Source organism: Ctenopharyngodon idella, chromosome 8 (assembly GCF_019924925.1).
Source record: "Ctenopharyngodon idella isolate HZGC_01 chromosome 8, HZGC01, whole genome shotgun sequence".
Lineage (NCBI taxonomy): Eukaryota > Metazoa > Chordata > Actinopteri > Cypriniformes > Xenocyprididae > Ctenopharyngodon > Ctenopharyngodon idella.
This window is the reverse complement of record NC_067227.1, coordinates 17,475,726-17,495,545: the sequence shown is the minus strand read 5'-3', so window position 1 is coordinate 17,495,545 and position 19,820 is coordinate 17,475,726. Positions and strand designations below refer to the sequence as shown.

At 36.7% G+C, this 19,820-nt stretch overlaps 2 protein-coding genes across 3 annotated transcripts; one reads left to right on the top strand and one right to left on the bottom strand.

Moving 5' to 3' along the window:
- Positions 1 to 4,782: 4,782 nt before the first annotated feature.
- si:dkey-72l14.3 (Glyco_hydro_56 domain-containing protein) lies at positions 4,783 to 12,444 on the top strand. The gene is made up of 5 exons (XM_051903790.1): positions 4,783 to 5,617; positions 7,260 to 7,845; positions 7,938 to 8,333; positions 9,494 to 9,583; positions 10,055 to 12,444. The coding sequence occupies exons 2-5, from the start codon at positions 7,333 to 7,335 to the stop codon at positions 10,583 to 10,585; spliced, it is 1,530 nt and encodes a 509-aa protein (XP_051759750.1). The 5' UTR covers positions 4,783 to 5,617; positions 7,260 to 7,332; the 3' UTR covers positions 10,586 to 12,444.
- Positions 12,235 to 17,999, bottom strand: borcs6 (BLOC-1 related complex subunit 6). 2 transcript variants are annotated; one of them, XM_051903792.1, is made up of 6 exons: positions 17,842 to 17,999; positions 16,228 to 16,727; positions 15,296 to 15,776; positions 15,049 to 15,212; positions 13,908 to 13,991; positions 12,235 to 13,814 (listed from the first exon to the last, which is right to left on the bottom strand). In XM_051903792.1, the coding sequence occupies exons 1-6, from the start codon at positions 17,930 to 17,932 to the stop codon at positions 13,689 to 13,691; spliced, it is 1,446 nt and encodes a 481-aa protein (XP_051759752.1). In that variant the 5' UTR covers positions 17,933 to 17,999; the 3' UTR covers positions 12,235 to 13,688. The 2 variants fall into 2 exon arrangements, with proteins under 2 accessions (XP_051759752.1, XP_051759753.1); XM_051903793.1 differs by having other exon boundaries at positions 15,049 to 15,209.
- Between the last annotated feature and the right edge of the window lie 1,821 nt (positions 18,000 to 19,820).

Here is a 19,820-nt window from a genome sequence, read left to right as displayed (position 1 = left end):
AACATGATCCTTCAGAAATCATTCTAATACGCTGATTTCCTGCTCAAGAAAAATTTAATCAAAAAATTAATTATCATCAATGTTAAAAACAGTTGTGCTGCTTAATATTTTTGTGGAAACCGGGATACATTGCAGGATTCTTTGATAAATAGAAAGTTAGAAAAAACAGCTTTTATTTGAAATAGAAGTCTTTTGTAACATTAGAAATGTCTTTAATGTCAATTAAAGTTTTATTTTTAATTTTTTTTAAAAAGTGTGTATATATATATATATACACACATATAGCATATGTACAATATAGAATAGCACTGTGACTACATTAAAGTGACAGATAGTGCTAAAAATACTATAGTTAACAGCATGATAAGCAAGCAACAATCAGTAACGTGATAGCTCAGGCTGAGACGAGGTTGAATTTGAGGTTCAAACTAAAGTTATGAAGGCGGTTTTATATTGAGGTTAAGATTAAGGGGGAGCGCTGGATTTGTGGCTGCGGTTAGTTAGGAATAAAGCACGGTTTAAGGGTAAGGCTGTTTAGGCTTTGTTGGTTTGAAGTTGAAGTTGGGATTGAGTCAAGTTAGGAATGTTTTGTCCATTTGCTTTAGCTTATGAAGTAAGTCAAGCAATAAAAATGTAAAATAACATTAAAATAACATTCCAAAGTCCATAAGTAAAATTTATTACACTGTCAACTAATACTTTTAAAGTAAAACATGAACTACAGGCCTTTCAAAAAATAGTGAAGACACTTCAAATGTCCTTACAGGTAAGTTTGACAGGTTTTATGAATTTTTATTATTATATATACATTATATTTATATATAAAAAAAAAAAAAAAATCGGTACTCTCTCTCTCGCTCACACACACACACACACACACACACACACACACACACACACACACACACATCTGGTCCATCTGCTAATTAAGATGATTGACCTGGTGATCCAGGTGACATTTCAATCAAATAGAGAAGAACTTAAACCTGTTTCAAAAAAGAAAAATGTTTCGAAAGTGCTGAATTTATCACCTAGATACCAGTCACAAAAATAATTTTTTTAACTACCTTTTTTTGACTCAACTGCTTTCAAAGAAGCACTATTGCTCACATTCAGGACACATTTCTAGTATAGATAACTGCATTTTATCAAATAAAATATTTAAAGCCACACCGCTCACACATTTTCCTGGTATGACACAAATATCCACATGAAAAACATTTCACAGAAAACAAAACGCTTCAACCACACCATCATAATACTAGCTAATACTAAGAAATGTGTTATGTATGCTGTTTTGAAGATGATCAGCCAATTTTCTGTCTACACAGAAGTCATTATATACATGCTCACATTTAAATTAGATTAATGTAAAATACATGTTAAAAAATGTTTACATCGTTTTAATTCTAATTGCCTAGCGAGAAAACAGCAAAAACACACGAGCAGCGAATCGTGATTGTAACTGGAGTAAAGAGGTGTTTACTCTGACTCAGTGGGGTGACCGAGGTCAAGTCCAAGCCTCCACACCTGTTTCCATCTGCATTAACAGAGACAGAGAGAAATAACAAGTGATATATTATCCTAGAGCGTGACTTCTTGAGTACAATTTCATTGTCATAACTTGAGGGTCTGTGTTTGTTTGTTTTTTTCTGATTATCTGTCTTCACTAAATCACTTTTCATATCATCAGTGTTTAATTTAACTGGCATCAAGCACGATGACATAAAGGTCAATCTTACCAAAACCAACACGACACATAATCACTGTTAAACCTGCTTCCGTGTACAAACCATCAACAGCACACACACACGCACACACACACGCACACACACAGGCACATCCTTAACCCCCATCCGCTGCCTGGGCCGGACTCATCTGAGCCGTTGCCATGGTGACGGGACCTGGAGAGCAGGCATCACCTTAGATACCTCAAACAGATAATCTCAACTAAACATATGCACACGCAAACACATGACCAGGTAACAAATCCGCACACACATAACATGAACATACAACTGATAACAAAATAGCATACAGTACAGATAACAAACAAAAGTGAATCTGATATTAGTGGACAGTTTAGATGATTAAACAGAGAATAAACAAAACCTTGCCTAAATGAGTGAATCAAAAAAAAAAAAAAAAAAAAGAGTGAGTCATACAAGATCATATTTTACCACAAAATTAAATGTAAAAAATATTTCGCATATAGAAAATGAAAATAAAATCTGTTTTCTAACCATTGTTTTAAATATTATTTTAATACAATAATATAAATCATCCTGTCTGGAAACAACAACATTTCTGTCAATCAGAATAAATACAATGCAATAAATACTATTTATACAAATGTATTTATAATTCTAACTATAACTATAACATAAAATATAGCTGCAAGCAGCAATTATCGGGGCCAAGCACAAAGAGCACGAGAAGCCATGCCAACATGGCTGTGAGCGTCAGACCAGCTGCAACGTCTTGTTTTTTTAGTTTTTTTGCATTTTTTATTGAACATCAAGAACAAAACAAACAAAATATACACCTACAATGGCATTAACAAAAAAAGTTAAATGAGTATCAAGCAAGGCACATATCAGTTAAATAAATATTAATAAAAGAAAATTACACATATTTAATAAAAAAAAAAAAAAAATTAAAAATTAAGATGGGGTCTCTTCATTTCTCTTCTAAGAGATCAAGGTCTCTTATTATTCCAGCAAATTTCTGGGCCTTTTTCATTTTCATACATTCCAATGATGGAAAATAATTACAAATAAAGTCTCTTTTGAATACAGCTGCAACGTCTTGTTGCAGCTGGTCTGACGCAAACAGCCATGTTGGCAAGTAATGACATTTTAAGATTATTTTAGGCAAATTTTGGTGTGGTCAGAGTAAGGTGACAACGAAACATGCAAAGTTTGGTGTCAATAGGGCAAAGCAGAGCAGAGATACAGCTTCAGAGTCATTTTGGCATCATGCCTCAAATTTGTTGCTGCGCTTTATGAAAACGGTTTTGGCCATTGACATGAAATCCATAACTTTTTGCCAGCATGGTCTGAAGGTGATCTGACTCAAATTTGTTGAAAATCGGACTAACAGTCTAGGAGTACTTTGAAAAAGTAGGTTTTTACAGAAAATCAAAATGGCGAACAGCAAACTTGGCCAACAATGGCAACATGGTTATCTATGTTCTCGAAATGACCCAAGGAATCTATTAAGGTTAAATTAGTCAAAAGCTATCAGCATTTTTTTAAAATTTCATTATAACATTTGACCACAAGGAGGCGCTTTCTCGAAACCGTTTGAGTACCTTCAGAGCATGGTGCCGATGACACATACACGAGTTTCGTAATGGTACATCAATGCATTCATAAAATAAAGCATTTTATATCATAATACTGTATTGTAGTTAATGGCAATTTCATGTTTTGTTCAATTATAGCGCCACCAAGAGGCACAGTTTTTTTAAGTGCTAAATCACCACATTGTACAAACCATAAGGCAAACCTAGCATGTTTGGTATCGTTGGACTCAGCAAGGATTCAGGAGTCTAAGGAGATGACTCCTTTGAAAATAAGTCAACCACATCCAAAGTTATAAGCATATAAATATTTTTTTCTCCACTAGGTGGCGCTGGTCCGAAAATTCTCAGGTTTCTTCAGGGCATCGTGCCGATGACCCATACTGAGTTGCGTAACGAGAACACATTTATGATTTTTGGACAAACCTATCAGAAGTTATAAGCAAAAATAGCCATTTTTTGTATCTTCGGACCAGTAGAAAAATAAAAATGGCTGGAAAATTTTCATGACGGAAAATGAAGTCAAAGGGTGCAATCGAATCGTCTTGAGGACCCATGGAACCAGAGAAAAAGTAGAATTTTGTTTTTTAGACCTTACGGATCAAAAGGTATTAGCATAAACACGAGTGCAACTTTGGACAGCTGGTGGCGCTAGAGGGATTGAGAAAGAGACTTCAAATTGGCTATGACAGTTCAGACTGGCCTCTATAAGTGTGCCAAACTTTTTAACATACGGTTCTATGGGCTGCCATAGACTTCCAGAGCGGAAGAATAATAATAAGAACACTAACGATTACAATAGGTGCCTACACACCTTCGGTGCTTGGCCCCTAATTATAATTCAAATTTAAATTGATTGAATTGAATTGAATATACTTTATTGTCCCATTGCTGGGAAATTCATCTTGGACAACCATGACGTAGCCAGTACAACATTAAATTCACATAAACAATACAAACATAATAAATTACTAATAACCACAAGCCAAATAAAATAATACATAAATGTAAGTATATATACTATAATTCAAAAGTTAGGTCAGTTTTTGAAAGAAGTCTCTTATGCTCATCAAGGCTGCATCTATTTGATAAGACTGTAATATTGTGAAATATTATTATAATTTAAAATAACTGTTTGCTATTTGAATATATATTATAATGTAATTTATTCCTGTGATGGCTACACTGAATTTTCAACATCATTACTCCAGTCTTCAGTGTCACATGATCCTTCAGAAATCATTCTAATATGCTGATTTGGTGCTCAAGAAACATTTCTTATTATTATCAATGTTGAAAGCATAACAACAAGAAAAAATAGAAATATTTTGCAACACTGAAAATGTCTGTATTGGCAGTTTTGAAAAATTTAATGCATCCTTGCTAAATAAAAGTATTTTTTTAACTTAAAATCTTACTGTCACCAAATGTTTGATGGTAGTGTATATATTTATCCTTTTTTCTGTTCTGTACAATTTCAAACCTATCAAGATAGAACTATCTTTCTTTACCTCTTCAAAATGCTCAGTGTTTAGACACCAAAAATGTCACATTTATGAATTTACATTTCAGTCTAGACACGAGAAAGACCAAACCCTCAACCTAGAATGAGAGCAGGCACAAAAACCAAATCCTTCTCTTGTCATAGAGACTTCAGGATTATGCCAGATTTGGATGATATAATTGTGAACAATCTTCCCAGTGATCCTCTTCAGGAATTAGGATTAAACTGACAGAGAAATGAGAAAGAAAGGAGCAGAAGAAAGGCAGAAACCAGAGATTAAAAAAAAGAAGAGATATGAAAGTCTGATATGAGGGTCATTCATGAAAGTTTCATGACATGTATGATGGAGAATGAAAAGAAAGCAGCAGTCAGTGCATTTTATAGTGCGCATTTACTTTTTTTGAGTGTATGTCTGTTTGACTCTGGGTGTGTTTGCTGTTTAGGAGGGAGTGCTGGATTAAGGGATTACGGTGAGTCTGATCATGTGATTGTCATGGTCTGTGGTGACCCTGCTTACTAACAGATTACCCTGGTGAAGGTGAGGTAGCCTGCTTTTCTCTCTATTTCCTCCTCCTGTCACTTCATCCATCCTTTTGTCAGGACAGCCTGTCTTCTCATCCCTCATGGTCAGGCTGAAGTTTCTCCCTTCTGTGGCTTCCTGTTCTGAGCCACCTGAACACTCAAACCTGCACAGAAACACTCATTTCTTATTATTACCCATCCAGGGGAGTCCTCTTCATCTTGACCTTTGCTTCTGGATTCTTTGACCTGGAGCTCCAGGCACACACAACTGATCTATCAATGCAGAGGTGAGTAACACAATTCAGCACTCCAATCCCATCTCCTCAAGAACCTAATGAGGAAAACCAAACTTAGTATCGGTTTTAAAAAACAAAGAAACCAAATTATCCATTTAAAAAAAAAATTCTCAAAATGTTAGATAAATTAGATGGAAATTGGCATTATAAACGCAGAGACAATTCCTCTGCGCTTCCTCGAAAGCAAGAACTGGCTTAAATCTATCACAGCCAACAGCAAAACTTTGCCAAGTTTAACTGGATGAGAAAGTACACAACTTCTAAATGCGTGTGAACGAAGATTTCAGGTCCTTCAGTTTCAATTTCAGGCAGCCTATTCAGAGAAAGACACTCATTTGACTCAGAAAGATGTCTTTGCATTCAGTTCATTACACATATATAACTGGCTCTCCTCTGTGTGTGTCACGGCTATTATCTGGCATGGTTGTGTGGTCAAAATCACTTCAGAGTGAGCACTCCAGCGTAAAACGGGTACATGTTACATTTAGCATGAAGAGCCACAAATTCCTCTCCCCCAAAATACATAATATACATAGTTATAACAGTTAGTTTCTTCTTTTAAATTATAATAACTTAATGTAGAATTAGTACAGCTTATTGTAGTAGAAATTACTGTAACCTTGGTAGGCTATTTTGTAGTATAAACGGTGTTTAGAACAGAAATCTTTATTATTATTTTTAAGTGAATCATTACCATGCTGAAAAAGATGGTTTGCAGGTTTTTCCAGCCTGGCTAAGCTGGTGCTCAGTTGGCTCTCTCAGTCTGACCAGCTCAAAAACGCCTCTCAACCGAGCCTATCCCGGTTAGGAAACTAGTCAAGCCATTTTAGGCAAGTATAAAATGGTTTTGCAGCAGGGTACTGTATTTTCAAGGAATACACGAACAGAACAGTTCGCTAAAAATTAATCTACTATGAATAAAATAATAACTACCAAGTACTGAAGTAAAAATAATTATGTTTGCCCAGTATTCGATGAAGAGATGGATAAATATGTTGCGTCAGTTTTATGAGACGCAGATGATGCTTGGCGCTCTGGCGCCCTCTGTTGGAAAGTTTTTGAAGTGCAGACTCTTATTGGTACAATTTAAAGAGTGATTAGCGCTGAATGTGGGCAGCACTAATTAATCCTGTTAGCGATTAATTATCCCAAATCGTCCCCCTTTGTTTTCTCTGACGTAGCGTCGCAGCTTTATCTTTTTAGTTGGTAAATAGAGACTGGTGGTCACACTTTTCCTCTAGCTAATTTTTCTGAGATTATTTTTCTCATATTTTATTATTACTATTATTATTATTACTACCGTCTATATCTGCACAAAAAGCAGTTGCACATTTCCCCAGAAATAATAATAATAATAATAATAATAAAATAATTAATTAATTATACATACATAAGGCCTATCATACACACACGTTTAATTGGCGTAGACCTTCTGTGACAACATCCGCCACGAGCAACATGTCCCTTATGTCATGAGAACGCAGACAAAATAAAAAGTGTTCAGCAGAATTAATTGTTTTCATTATGGACACAAACACATTAGAACAGAAGTCCTCACAAAAGAAATCTCGAAATAAAGCAATAAACACCTCACCAAAACCATTTCTCCAACCTTCTATGTCTTTCTGCCCAGATATCATCCCTCTCCAAGGAAGCTTTTGTGTGAGTTTTTGGGTCAGGGACCCTGAAACTTCTTACTCAGCTCCATGGCTGAAAGAAAACACACATTCAACCTCCTCTCCCTTTCTCATCTATTCCTCCACCTCTGTCTCTTCACTCCTGCATGTGTCTGTGGTCCTGCCCGGGCTCCTCTCCTCGCCGGCCAGCCTTTCCTTGTGCTGTGGGGGGTTCCAGATAAAGACTGTTTGGGTCGGCCAGACCCAGCGGCATTTGGGATGGAGTGGGAAGGCCGTGTTGCGATATTTTATGAGGACACACTAGGTCTTTACCCGTATTTCACTACGCAGGATTGTCCTGTCAACGGTGGCCTACCACAACACACCAGCCTTGACCTTCACCTCCAGAAGGTGGAGGGCGACCTGACAGCCTCATTACCCCAGACAGGAGCACCTGGGTTGGGGGTGCTGCGCTGGCAGGAGTGGGCACCTCAGTGGAACAGGAACAAGGGAAATAAAGCAAAGTATCTTGTGGAGTCGAGGGCACTTCTCCGGGGTTTTTTTCCAGACTGGAGCACAGAGGAAGTGGAGAAATGGTCTCAGGTGATGACAATCATAACATATTATGATATTACAAAGACTATCATTCTGAATTCTGTTGTATTAATCGCTTATATGATGTCATTTCCTGTCAGGTGGACTTTGAAGCAGCAGCACAGTCTATAATGATGGAAACCTTGCGGGAGGTGAAGAGACTCCGCCCACAAAGATTATGGGGCATGGCCTCGTATCCTAACTGTTACAACTTTGACTCCACCCAGATAGCATTAGCCAATTATACGGGACGGTGCCCTGCGGCAGAAATGGCCCTTAATGATGAGTTGATGTGGCTGTGGAAACGTAGCGGTGCCCTTTATCCAGTCCTCTCTCTGGAGAAGCTGCCAGAGGGAACTAAAGGGGCGTGGCTTTACGCAACCAATCAGATCAGAGAGGCTTTACGAGTGGCAGCTCTTGCAGGGACTACCTTCGATCTACCTGTGTTTCCGCTGATCAAGATTGTGTACAGATCTTCTAACTCCTTTCTCTCAGAGGTAATAAATAGGAGGTTGCCATCTGTTAATTGAGCCAGTATGTATATAGTTAATATATATGTATGAATACGTGTGTGTAAATATATCACAGTTCTTATAATTGTGCTTAAATATGTCACAGTTGCAATATGTATTATATTATTAATATTTTGTGAGATAGTAAAAACTGAAAAATAAACTTGCAACTGTGATATATTTAAGAAAAAAGAATTGTGATATATTTAAATCAAAATAGTCAAAATTCACAAATAAGATATATTTATGTGAAAGTAACAAGTGTAAACAAAATATAACGTCACAACTACAGGATATAAAGTCACAAGTGAGACATAAATTAGCAAATATAATATATAAAATCAGCTCTGAGATTTCAAGTTGTAATTGTGAGATATAAAGTTGCATTTGCCGTTCTCATATTTTTACTCTGAGGCAGAAACAGCTTCCATAGGGAGGAGACGTAAAAATTGGTGGGAGAAATTATAACAATCAACAGTCCCACATTATAGTTAAGAGTCAATTGCATTTTTCAAACAAAGGTGACCTAAAAATTTGACCTAAAGAAGCACATTTGATACTATATGATACTCTAGTTGTCTGATAGTATTCCTGATTTGAAATATGTTATTTAAACATACAACTGTCAAACACTTTTGGAGATTTCAGTCTTTTCCCATTCAAGTAGATACATGTTGTAATTGTATCACTGTAAATAGCTGCCCAGGTTTTACCAAGATGGCTGTCAAGTAGACTGACTAACCTTAAAGGGATAGTTCACCCCAAAATGAAAATTCTGTCATCATTTACTCACCATCAAGTTGTTCCAAACCTGTATGAATTTCTTTCTTCTGCTGAACACAAAGGAAGATATTTTAAAGAATGTTGATAACCAAACAGTTGATTGACCCCATTGACTTCCATAGTATGGGGAAATAAATACTATGGAAGTCAATGGGGTCCATCAACTGTTTGGTTACAGACATTCTTAAAAATATCTTCTTTTGTGTTCAGCAGAAGAAAGAAATTCATACAAGTTGGGAACAACTTGATGGTGAGTAAATGATGACAGAATTTTCATTTTGGGGTGAACTATCCCATTAAAAAAGGATTTTGTTGTTACTCAGTACAACCTCGTAATTATGTCTGTATTGTACATGTATCAGACTGACCTGGTGAATACAATTGGAGAAAGTGCTGCTATGGGAGCATCTGGAGTCATTATATGGGAAAAATCCTTAGCAGTTAAAACACAGGTAATCATTTAATCAGTTGTCCATTTATAGTACCGTTCAAAAGTTTGGGTACTGTTTTTTTTAACACTGATAGTAATAAGAAATGTTTCTTGAGCACCAAATCAGCATATTAGAATGATTTCCGAAGTATCATGTGACACTGAAGACTGGAGTAATGATGCTGAAAATTCAACTTTGATATCACAGAAATAAATTACATTTTCAAACAGACTGAAACAGAAAACAGCTATTTTAAATTGTAACAATATTTCACAATATTACTGTTTTACTGTTTTTGATCAAATAAATGCAGCCTTGGAGAGTATTAGACTTTTTTCAAAAACATTAAAAAAATCTTTCCGACCCCAAACTTTTGAATCGTATAGCGTATATCCCAACACCTTTTTGTTTGCCCATCTTAATGATTAGCCATAACAGATTGCTGTATGATTGATGATATTTATTTTACATCTGCATAAATGCTTCCTACAGAAATCCTGCTCCGAGTTTGGCTTGTACGTTCGTCAGGTTCTCGGCCCTTATGCTGTCAATGTGACCACCGCAGCGCGTCTGTGTGGAGTCTCACTGTGTCAGGGCCGTGGACGCTGTGTGCGTAAGAAACCTGAGGACCCCACATACCTGCATCTTCCCTCGGCCAACTTTATGCTTCTCCCAAACGGGGCAGAAGGTGTCCGGGCCACGGGAGAGCTTCCCACTGCTTATGTGGACCTCTGGAAGAAGAACTTCCGGTGCCAGATGTTCGAAGCCTTGGAGGGTACGGCAGCCGATCAAGAATCAGGCGCGGTGATGGAAAATAGAAGAAAAATAACATCGCCAACAGTAAAGACAGTGATTGGGAGCCAGAGTCAGAGTACAGTGCTTCCAGTGGTTCCAGTGACAGTAGTGCCTACCAAGCAGATGGCGGACAGTGGAAGTTCTGCACTTAAAACTCCCGTAATCCTTCTCTCTTTGCTGGTTCTCTTCAGCCTCATTATGTTTGACGTTGTGGGAGCTGGAGTGTGACGGGACTTTTTTGAACCCCAGTTCGCCTTGACTTTAATTGCACATTGCAAAAAAAAAAAAAAAAAAAAAAAAAAAAAAGATGGGTTTAAATCTGAATATGACTGAATGAACAGATCTGTTCTGAATCACCACTTGAAAATGAACAATAACTAAGATAGTTTTTTTTTTTTTTTTTTTTTTACAAAATGACCCTGAATGGTTTTTGAATTAGCTACCTTCTATAGAGTACTGTAACTAATAGGCTCAGTCAAAACAGACTAGCTAAGTGCCGAATAAATTTTTATACAGATAAAATATGAAATTATTTTGTTTCTGCTTTTGAACCAAAAGATTTGAGACCTTATGCCTTCTTTATACCTTCTGTTTCCATCATGAATAGCATTTACTTTATATAATACACTACCATTCAAAGGTTGGGGTAATATTTTTTTGAAAAAAAAAAAAAGATACTTATTTTCAGAAAAGATGCATTTAATTGATCGAAAATGACAGTAAAGACTTGTACATTGTTAAAAATATATTTTCTATTACAAATAAATTGTTCTTTTGAACTTTCTATTAATCAGAGAATCCTATAAAAATGTATGTTTCCACAAAAATATTAACTATTTTCAACATTGATAGTAATAAAAAATATTTCTTAAACTCTAAATTAGCATATTAGAATGATTTTTAAAGGATCATGTGACAATAAAGACTGGAGTAATGATGCTGAAAATTCAGCTTTGCCATCACAGGAATAAATGACATTTTAAATATATATTATAGAAATCAGATCAATTGTAATACCATTTTACTGTATTTTCTATCAAATAAATGCACCCTTGGTGAGCATAAAAGTCTTTCAAAAACATAAAAAAATCTTGCTGGCCGCAAATTCTTGAATGGTAATGTAGTTATTAAACACTTGTAGCACCACAAGCTCAGACGTGGGCAAAAATGTGAATTTATTTGTTCATCACATGCTACAACGTCAAACCTGTGTATCAGGACAGCGATATCACAATCATGAGATGTCCGGAATGTAGCCGGGTCAGGGTGTAACTAGCCTCTATCTGCCTGAACTGAAATCTAATCAAATGTTTAGTCTCCATTTTGACATTGTAAAAACAGAAACCAGTCAAGTTTACACTTAATCTGAGCAGCCTGTACAAAACAACACTGTTCTCCATCATGAAAATGTAAAGCCTTTTCAAACATTTACTGACAGATATGAATGACTACTAAGCAAATCTGGTGGTTTATTAAATAAAAAAATATTAACTAGAGGAGGATGAAAAGAAAAACTATAATGTCCAATTCAATAATAAACATGTGTATATCTAGGCGTTTACGTATCTGTGCATTCATCTGTGATTATTAGGGTTTATAAGGGATTATACGCAAAACCTTTTTATCCACCAGTGTAAAATAATCCTGCTAAGGCCATATGAGGACACAAACAATCTCTCTCCCTCTGTCTCACACACACACACACACACACACGCTGCGCACCATCCCTGATAATTTAGCCCTGAGTCATAGTGCAGATCCGGATCCAGCTGTAACTTGAACTCTGCAAATAGGAGTAAACTCGTATAAGAACAAATGTATGTCAAAAAGCAAACTATTTCAACCCTAAAAATGTAGAGAGAAGAGGCACAAAAAAATTAAGTAGATCATTCTAGCAAATTTATTTTGGTTTATATAATAATTTAAAATACACATTAATGACAGATTGTTGGACAAATCAGGGTTATAGTTAGCAAGACACCAATAAAAGAAAGAGAGAGAGACGGTTCAAACAGGGCCAGACAGAGAAAGGTCATCAACTTTCATCCATCCTGTTGTTGTTTTTTTTTTGTTTTTTTCACACCCACCTCCGATCTCTCCTCACCTTTCTCTGATTTGGGGGGTTGATTTTTAGTGGTAAACACTTGCAGACAACAAAACAATTAATGGGCCATCTGTCATGACTCTAAATATGGAAATCAAGAGTCCAAAATTCATAGGTGAGCCTTTACGGTGCTTGTGTTAGGTATAATTCATCCAAAAAATTAAAAATTATGGCATCATTTAATAATTCTCATGTCATTCCAAACCTGTATGTCTTTCTTATAAGAAGATATTTTGAAGAACATCCTGGCTACTCTTTTCCATGCAATTAATGAATGGAAACTCAAGCTTTCAAGCTCCAAAAAAAGACAAAAGCAACAAAAAAAGAAAAAAAGCACCATAAAAGTAGTCCATACGATGTGTGCACAACTTTTCCGAAGTTGTACATTAGCTTGCTGTGAGAAACAGACCAAAATTTAAGTCATTATTCACGATTTATGGTGCTTTTGCATCTGTTTTGAAGCTTGAGCTCTCCAATCACCATTTACTGTATGGAAAAGAGCAACCAGCACAGTCTTCAAAATTTCTCCTTTTGTGTTCCATGGAAGAAACAAAGTCATACAGGTTTGAAACAGCATGAGGGTGAGTAAATGATATCAGAAATGAACTATCCCTTCAACAATGGTTGCTGTGAAAAGAGGAACTCATCTGGGATGCATAGCATCCATCCTGCAGAAACACAGACGTCCAGGAGGAACAAATATACACAGAGCATGGCTTCCATACTGGCAAATATTGGTGTTACACTTATACTCTATGTCTTAAATTTGAGACCATTACAAATAGGCGCATTTAACACCAATGACGCAATCTGTGAAAACACCCACTGATACATGCATTCACTCGCTTCATAAACAGGGGCAATAGTAACACCAATCAGCTGCCCAAAAGCCACCAATGACACAGGGTCCACAGATCCCTCATGTGGAGGATGTTGGACGGCATAAATCACAGGGGAGGAGTCAATGCTGTTTTGCCGGCGATCTTTCTAGCGGGAAGGAACCACAACAAAAGGAGGTGCTTACGGATGTGGTCTCCGAGGGGAAGGGCAAGAACCAAGCTGTCTCTAAGGGGACGAGCACTTGCAGAGCCTTGCTAGGAAACATTATAATTAGCAAAATGTTTCATTGCACAGTTTGTAGCAGAAAGACTGCAGAGGGCGGAGCCACCGCTTGTCTCCAAGGGGTGGAGTCCCCACTCGGTTAGGGGGTGTGGTTTGTTGCCATAGTTACTTGCAGATGGTCTCCAGGGCATCAAGGGTTCGTTTGATGTCTCTGATCTGAGCAGCTAGAGTATGTATAGGTTGCATGGAGCGATCCAGCTCCTCACACCGCGCCATGAGCGTGTACATTCCCTGGAAACACATACACAAGCACACACAGATCAAAATACTAAATAAAATAAAATTGAAAACTCCCCTGACTAAATTGCTATAAGTCACTCTCACCTTTATACTCATGTCCACTGACTCTCCCAAACTGTCCACAGAATCTCTATATGTCTGGATATAACCCACACTTAATGCAGTCATCTGGAGAGATAAAAGATTTTCATTCATATTCATATTAATATGTGCACTTCATGGGTCTGTATAAATGCATTAGTTGGTTGGAATGAGGGTCGCCTACAAAATGGACACTGAAAAAGCTTGAAAGTTTGAGAATTTTCTGTTTTTCCTGCAATAGTAGCATATATGCTACCATTCAAAACTTTCAGGTCAGCTACAATTTTTTTTTATTCAGAACAGATACATTAAATTGAACAAAAGTGACAGCACAGCACAACTGCTTTCAACATTGATAAAAATAAGAAATGTTCTTGAGCACCAAATCAGCATATTAGAATGATTTCTGAAGGATCATGTGACACTGAAGACTGGAGTAATGATGCTGAAAATTCAGCTTTGACATCACATGAATAAATTAAAATTTAAAATATATTCAAATAGCAAACTTTAAATTGTAATAATATTTCACAATATTACTGTTTTACTGTATTTTTAATCAAATAATTGCAGCCTTGGTGAGCATAAGAAATTTCTTTCAAAAACATTTTAAGAATCTTACCAGCCCCAAACCCACCAAAAACAGTAGTGTAAATATTTGTATTTTTTACTTATTTAATGACACCAATGAACACTTTTGTTATCAAGCTAGTTAGTTTAGAACTAATCCTTATTACAGATGATAACACAATAGTTTCATTGCCAATTATTGTTTAAAAACTAATGACAAAACACTTTTCCACACTCCGCCCCCTGACATAATAGTTATTAGCAAGTATTAAGGGCTAGTGCAGAACCATTTTTTTCTGACCCAGAACTGGCTTTTCTGTGGTAGAAATCTTTAGAGCACTTTGCAAATGGGCCAGGAGCCAGCACTGAAATTACATCAGTGGAAAAAGGGCAAGTGTGAATTTGAGGGGAACTGACTTCATATAGTACTGCTAATAAAAATCACCTTGAGAGCAGCTGGCTAAAAACTGGGTTAAAGGAATAGCATTATTTATTTGCAGATTGCACTTGTTTTGTTATTTTGTTGCTTAAGTCCTTTCTTGGGTGTCTGTATTTAATACAGGGTAATACTCACATTCTGTATAGTTCCACTAAGGCTTCGCAGCATCAATTCTACACTCTGAGCCACATCCTGTGTGTGTTTATGCAGGTCTACCAACACTGATGGGTCAATGGGCGGAATATCAGCCGGACGACGCAAAGCGGTACGACCACGTACCACAGGCCCAGAACAGTCTGCTGCAATGGTCATAATTACTGATTAATGACAACAAAGGCATTGTAAAAGATCAAAACTATTTTTGACACCCTCAGATACTCACAATCAGTGTCCAGACTTGGCCGCGAGCTCATTTTAATCTTCTGTTCAAGATTTTTGGCGATGAAGTGTGTGAGATCTCCATCATGGCTTACAGTGCCCTCCAATTCTAGCGCGCTGGATATGGTGGCTCTGCGTCCTTCCGCCTGGCCAGCTCTAGCTCCGCCTCCTCGTGCCCCGCCCCCACACGCCCCACTGATCTCATCCAGGCTTTTACTGTCCTGCATACCACGCACGACTCGATCTCGCTCTGGGACAGAGCGCACACGTACCTCCGCCATCACGTGAGCTGGGCATGGAGAATCGTCCAGGTCTGGCAGCAGAGGGGGTGTGGCCTGGTCGGGGTGAGGGGCTGGAACAAGGGGAGGGGCCTCATCAGGAGAAATGGAAGTATTTGGTTGGACTTCATCCGACGAATCAGGATTGGACCATTCATCAGGTTCAGAGTGAGTAGGAGGGTGTTCGGTTGAGAGCGCTCCAACTGGCTGTGAATGTGCAGATTAATTTATTAACAAGATCAAGACAAACAGCAACAGATATTTGAGAAAATTGGACAAAGTTTAATTTTGTAATTATTAATTGATTAAATTCATTAGTTTAATGGAATTATTATTTATTATTAATTTCATTATATTTTAAAATTGTATTATTAATTAGTATTATTAGGTTAGTATTTATTACTTAATTATTATTTAAATAATATATTTTATTAGTATTATTAGGTTAGCATTTATTATATTTATATTAGTATTAAATTGAATTTAGTAGCAAGGTACATATTGGATTTAACTCCTTAATTTATAGAAATTATTTATGAATATTAATTTAATTATTATATTTATTATTATTATTATTAATATTAAGTTAGTATTTATTATATTATACATCAGAATTTAGCTGAATGAGCATGAAAGAACATTCGATTTAACCCTTTACCTGTACAGAAATGAGAGTCTCTTTCCTTTGCTTGATCTCTCTCTTGTTGACATTGTTCACCTCTCCATCACTTGTCTTTCTCTCCTCCTCCTCCCTTCTCCATTCTTCCAGTTCTTTTTTAGAGCAGTCGTGTGTTAGTTCAGTCTCACAGGAGAGCGTGTCCTCGTCTGTCTCATCTTCAGTTGGAATATGTGTGCACTGGGAGTGTTGAACCAGTGACTCTGTAGGCGGGGATTCTGAGTGATCTGTGTGTGACTGGAGTGTGTGTGTGTCTCTACATGTGTCCATGTGGTGAGGTGTGTGTTTGAGAGTCTCTGACAGGGCAGGGGTGTCCATGTGAGGCTCAAAATCATCCCCATCAATGAACTTTATCTCCTGATGGGTGAAGCCATGAAGTCCTGACCAATCAGAGGCCTTAGGAGAATCAGAGGTTTCCACCCCGTTGCTTGCTTCCTGCGCATCCTGACCGATCACAGGAGAGCGGCTCATACCTCCACCCACTACAACAAAACAATTCATCTTAATCATCATCATCATCATCAGTGATGTAAAGCTGAAGCTAAGTGTGATGCAAGCCATAAATTTGTACAAATTACAGTTTATTGGCTCATAATTTTTATTACATGTCTGAGTTTCTATACTATTCTATGGAAAATTCACCATACAAAGACAACATAGCATATTTGATGATCCATCTATATATCTATATCTATCTATATCATTTGTTTTATATCTTGTTTTCATTTTAATTTGAATGCCTTAGTAATTTTGTTGTGCGTTTTCATCATTTTTATTAGTTTTTAAAATTAGTTTTATTATTTTTAAATGTAGTTTTAGTTATTTTAGTGCATTAATTTAAACTAAATAAAAATGAGAAATGTTGCCAACTAGTTGAAATAAAGTAAATTTTATAATATAATATGTTTTTTTTATACATTTTTTATTTCAGTTAACATTCATTTTGTGTAAAGTAGCAAACATTTTGTTGCTGTTTTAGTTTCAATTAACTATAATAACCTTGACGTAAAATAAGTTACTTCGTTTATTCTTCTTTTATTAAGTATGTGAGATTAAACTCAAAACCTCACGTATTATCACGAATGATCTTGCAGGTTTCACGTCACATGTGTGACCACAGATGTTTCCGGCGTCTGTTTTGACAGCTGTCAGTTTATTCGTTGTTCATCAATTTATTTACTATACATTTACTCAGTTTCATAATCACTAAAAACCTAAAAAGACTTTATATAGTGATGACGTGTGCCTCTGAAAGAGGAACTGAAATCATATGACCAAAAACACTGATTTGGGGGTCTTATAATTCATGACTTACAAACGACGACATTTTCTCAAACATTTAGCAACACAGCTAGACAAACCAGACATAGATTAGCAAAAAAGATAAGAAAACGGTTTAGGGAAGAGACAACGGTCACCTGACGTTAGCTTTACGATAAGCTATAGCAGTAGTGCAGGCCTCTGAATTCATAGTTATTCCGCGAGATATCAGCGAAAACCCGCAGTTTTATGACAACTACTGATTGAGTTTGGGTTTATCTGTCATGTTTTAAGAGGATGTAATGCACTGGATGATTGATGAAGTTAAATATTTACCTGCAGCTTTTCGCCCAGGACGATGGTTTCCAGCTGAGTCCGCACTAAATATTTGTCGTATAGAAACAACGTTGACGTTATAGTTCCGCATTACAGACAGAGAGAAATCTCATGACATAGAAGACATCTATTACATTGCATAGAAACGTATTTTGTGTGTTTATATACTCACAGCTCAATATAGTTTATCATAAGACTGCGTTGTACAATTAATAAATAACAAATCTGTTAATCTATTCATTTATTTGCAGAAAGAGAGATGTCTAGACAGTCCGTCCAGGGTCCAGACAGACATGTGGTACGCACATTTCACCACAAGGGGAGGTAGACTCCGCCGAATCCGATTGATTCAGGTACTGGCGTGGAGTTCTCTCCCACGTCCTGTGCAGTGGGCTGCATGTGTATTTTTACCCTGCTGTCATTTTATTGGTTTGAAATAGAGGAATTGTCAACCACATCAGCTAGACTTAGGCCAGCTTTGACCCTGTCACAAAACCCTGACCAAGACCAAAACCTCTGAGATCCTGTTATTATCCAAAAAAACTACCCTTGTAATAAAGCCCTCTGAAGTAGAGCCAAAGTATGCTGAGTCACAGTCTTGACCCTCACATACTCTCTCTCCCTCAGTCAACATGAAACAACATTCTCATTTTACATCTGTAATCAACAACAACAAAAAAGTGTAGGTGGGATGTTATTATCCATTGGAAATTAATTAGATTGCGATAGTGGCTGTTCCATAGCAGAAGAGAGCAATTATGAAGAACGTCTAACACATCTAACACTTCCTAAAAAAACACAACTTCTATAAAAACACTACATTCTTCCTCAAGCACTGTCAGTACACACTTTTGAGGAGGTTTTTTGACCAGGATGTGGAGTCTGAAGGTCAAGTTCACCTTCAGAAGTCTCCATGGTAAGTATGTTGTTGTTTGCAATTGCTGTCATCTTTATTACATTAATGTTAACGTTAACATTAAATTAGCCTACAGAATTAACTATTGGCAAGATTGCTAAAACATGCCTAAAATTATTTGGTTGTTGGTTAATATTTACCAATAGCCAGTGTGGCCTAGGTGACATCAGCTGAAAAGGAAATTTGTTTCAGAGGTGGAGAAAGTGATTATATTTTCATGATTTTTTTTTTTTTTTTTTTCAGCTTTAGTAGGCTATAACGAATGCTGGGGAATTGTGCTAAATTAGACCATAGTGTATAAAGACAGTAAATTTCTTTATTTCTTATCAATATTCAACAACATCAAAGCAGTCATCTTTTTTTTCTAACAGAAATTAATTTAATTTCTCTTTCACTCTCACCCCCTTGCTCCGGTATTTGCTTCGCCAATCTCATTTACTGTCATATAGGCTCTCCTAAGTCTATTTGGTATTCAGTTCTGAGTGTTTTAAGGGACAGCCGTATCCAAGGCAACGTGCCTAGTCAATTTCCCAGTGTCCTGTCATTTAAGGAGGATGCAATATACAGATGTGCTCATGGAATTCAAATGCTTGTCACACCGCAAGCAGAACCTGGAGACAATTCCAGCACATGTTTGTGAATGTGAGAGTGTTTCTGTTTTTATTGTTTGAACCAAAAACAAAAAATTGTTTGAATGTGATGATGATATGTCAATGATAGTTTTCTGCTTACAGCAGGACTCGATTCAAAGGTCCCCAAATTATGTGTCAACTATTTTATATTACTAATGCAGTTATGTTTTTCTGGTATTGCATTAAGCAGTATAGAGTGGTGCAGGGATGATGTCAGGGGTTGATGTTTCTAACAAGTAAATAGAGTGTTTGGTATTATCAAGTTATGTTTACCACAGAAGAAAATTGAAAAACCTCATTATAAAAACCCATAGGAAAATTAGTCCCTGCACCACTCTATTTCAAATATGCTGATGTTATTATTATTACAAAGTCGAATATATAAAGTAGTGCAATGTTGAATTCTGTTCTTTTTCTCTCAATTTCACAAG

What these genes read in the sequence shown, in the direction of transcription:
- si:dkey-72l14.3 (XM_051903790.1), top strand. Translation starts at nt 7,333, where the DNA reads ATGGCTGAAAGAAAACACACATTCAACCTCCTCTCCCTTTCTCATCTA. An exon ending in CTAACTCCTTTCTCTCAGAG is followed by an intron (nt 8,334 to 9,493) that starts GTAATAAATAGG and finishes TACATGTATCAG; the next exon opens with ACTGACCTGGTGAATACAAT. An exon ending in CCTTAGCAGTTAAAACACAG is followed by an intron (nt 9,584 to 10,054) that starts GTAATCATTTAA and finishes TGCTTCCTACAG; the next exon opens with AAATCCTGCTCCGAGTTTGG.
- borcs6 (XM_051903792.1), bottom strand. Translation starts at nt 17,932, where the DNA reads ATGCGGAACTATAACGTCAACGTTGTTTCTATACGACAAATATTTAGT. An exon ending in TTAGTGGAACTATACAGAAT is followed by an intron (nt 13,992 to 15,048) that starts GTGAGTATTACC and finishes TTATCTCTCCAG; the next exon opens with ATGACTGCATTAAGTGTGGG. An exon ending in CAGTGGACATGAGTATAAAG is followed by an intron (nt 13,815 to 13,907) that starts GTGAGAGTGACT and finishes ATGTGTTTCCAG; the next exon opens with GGAATGTACACGCTCATGGC.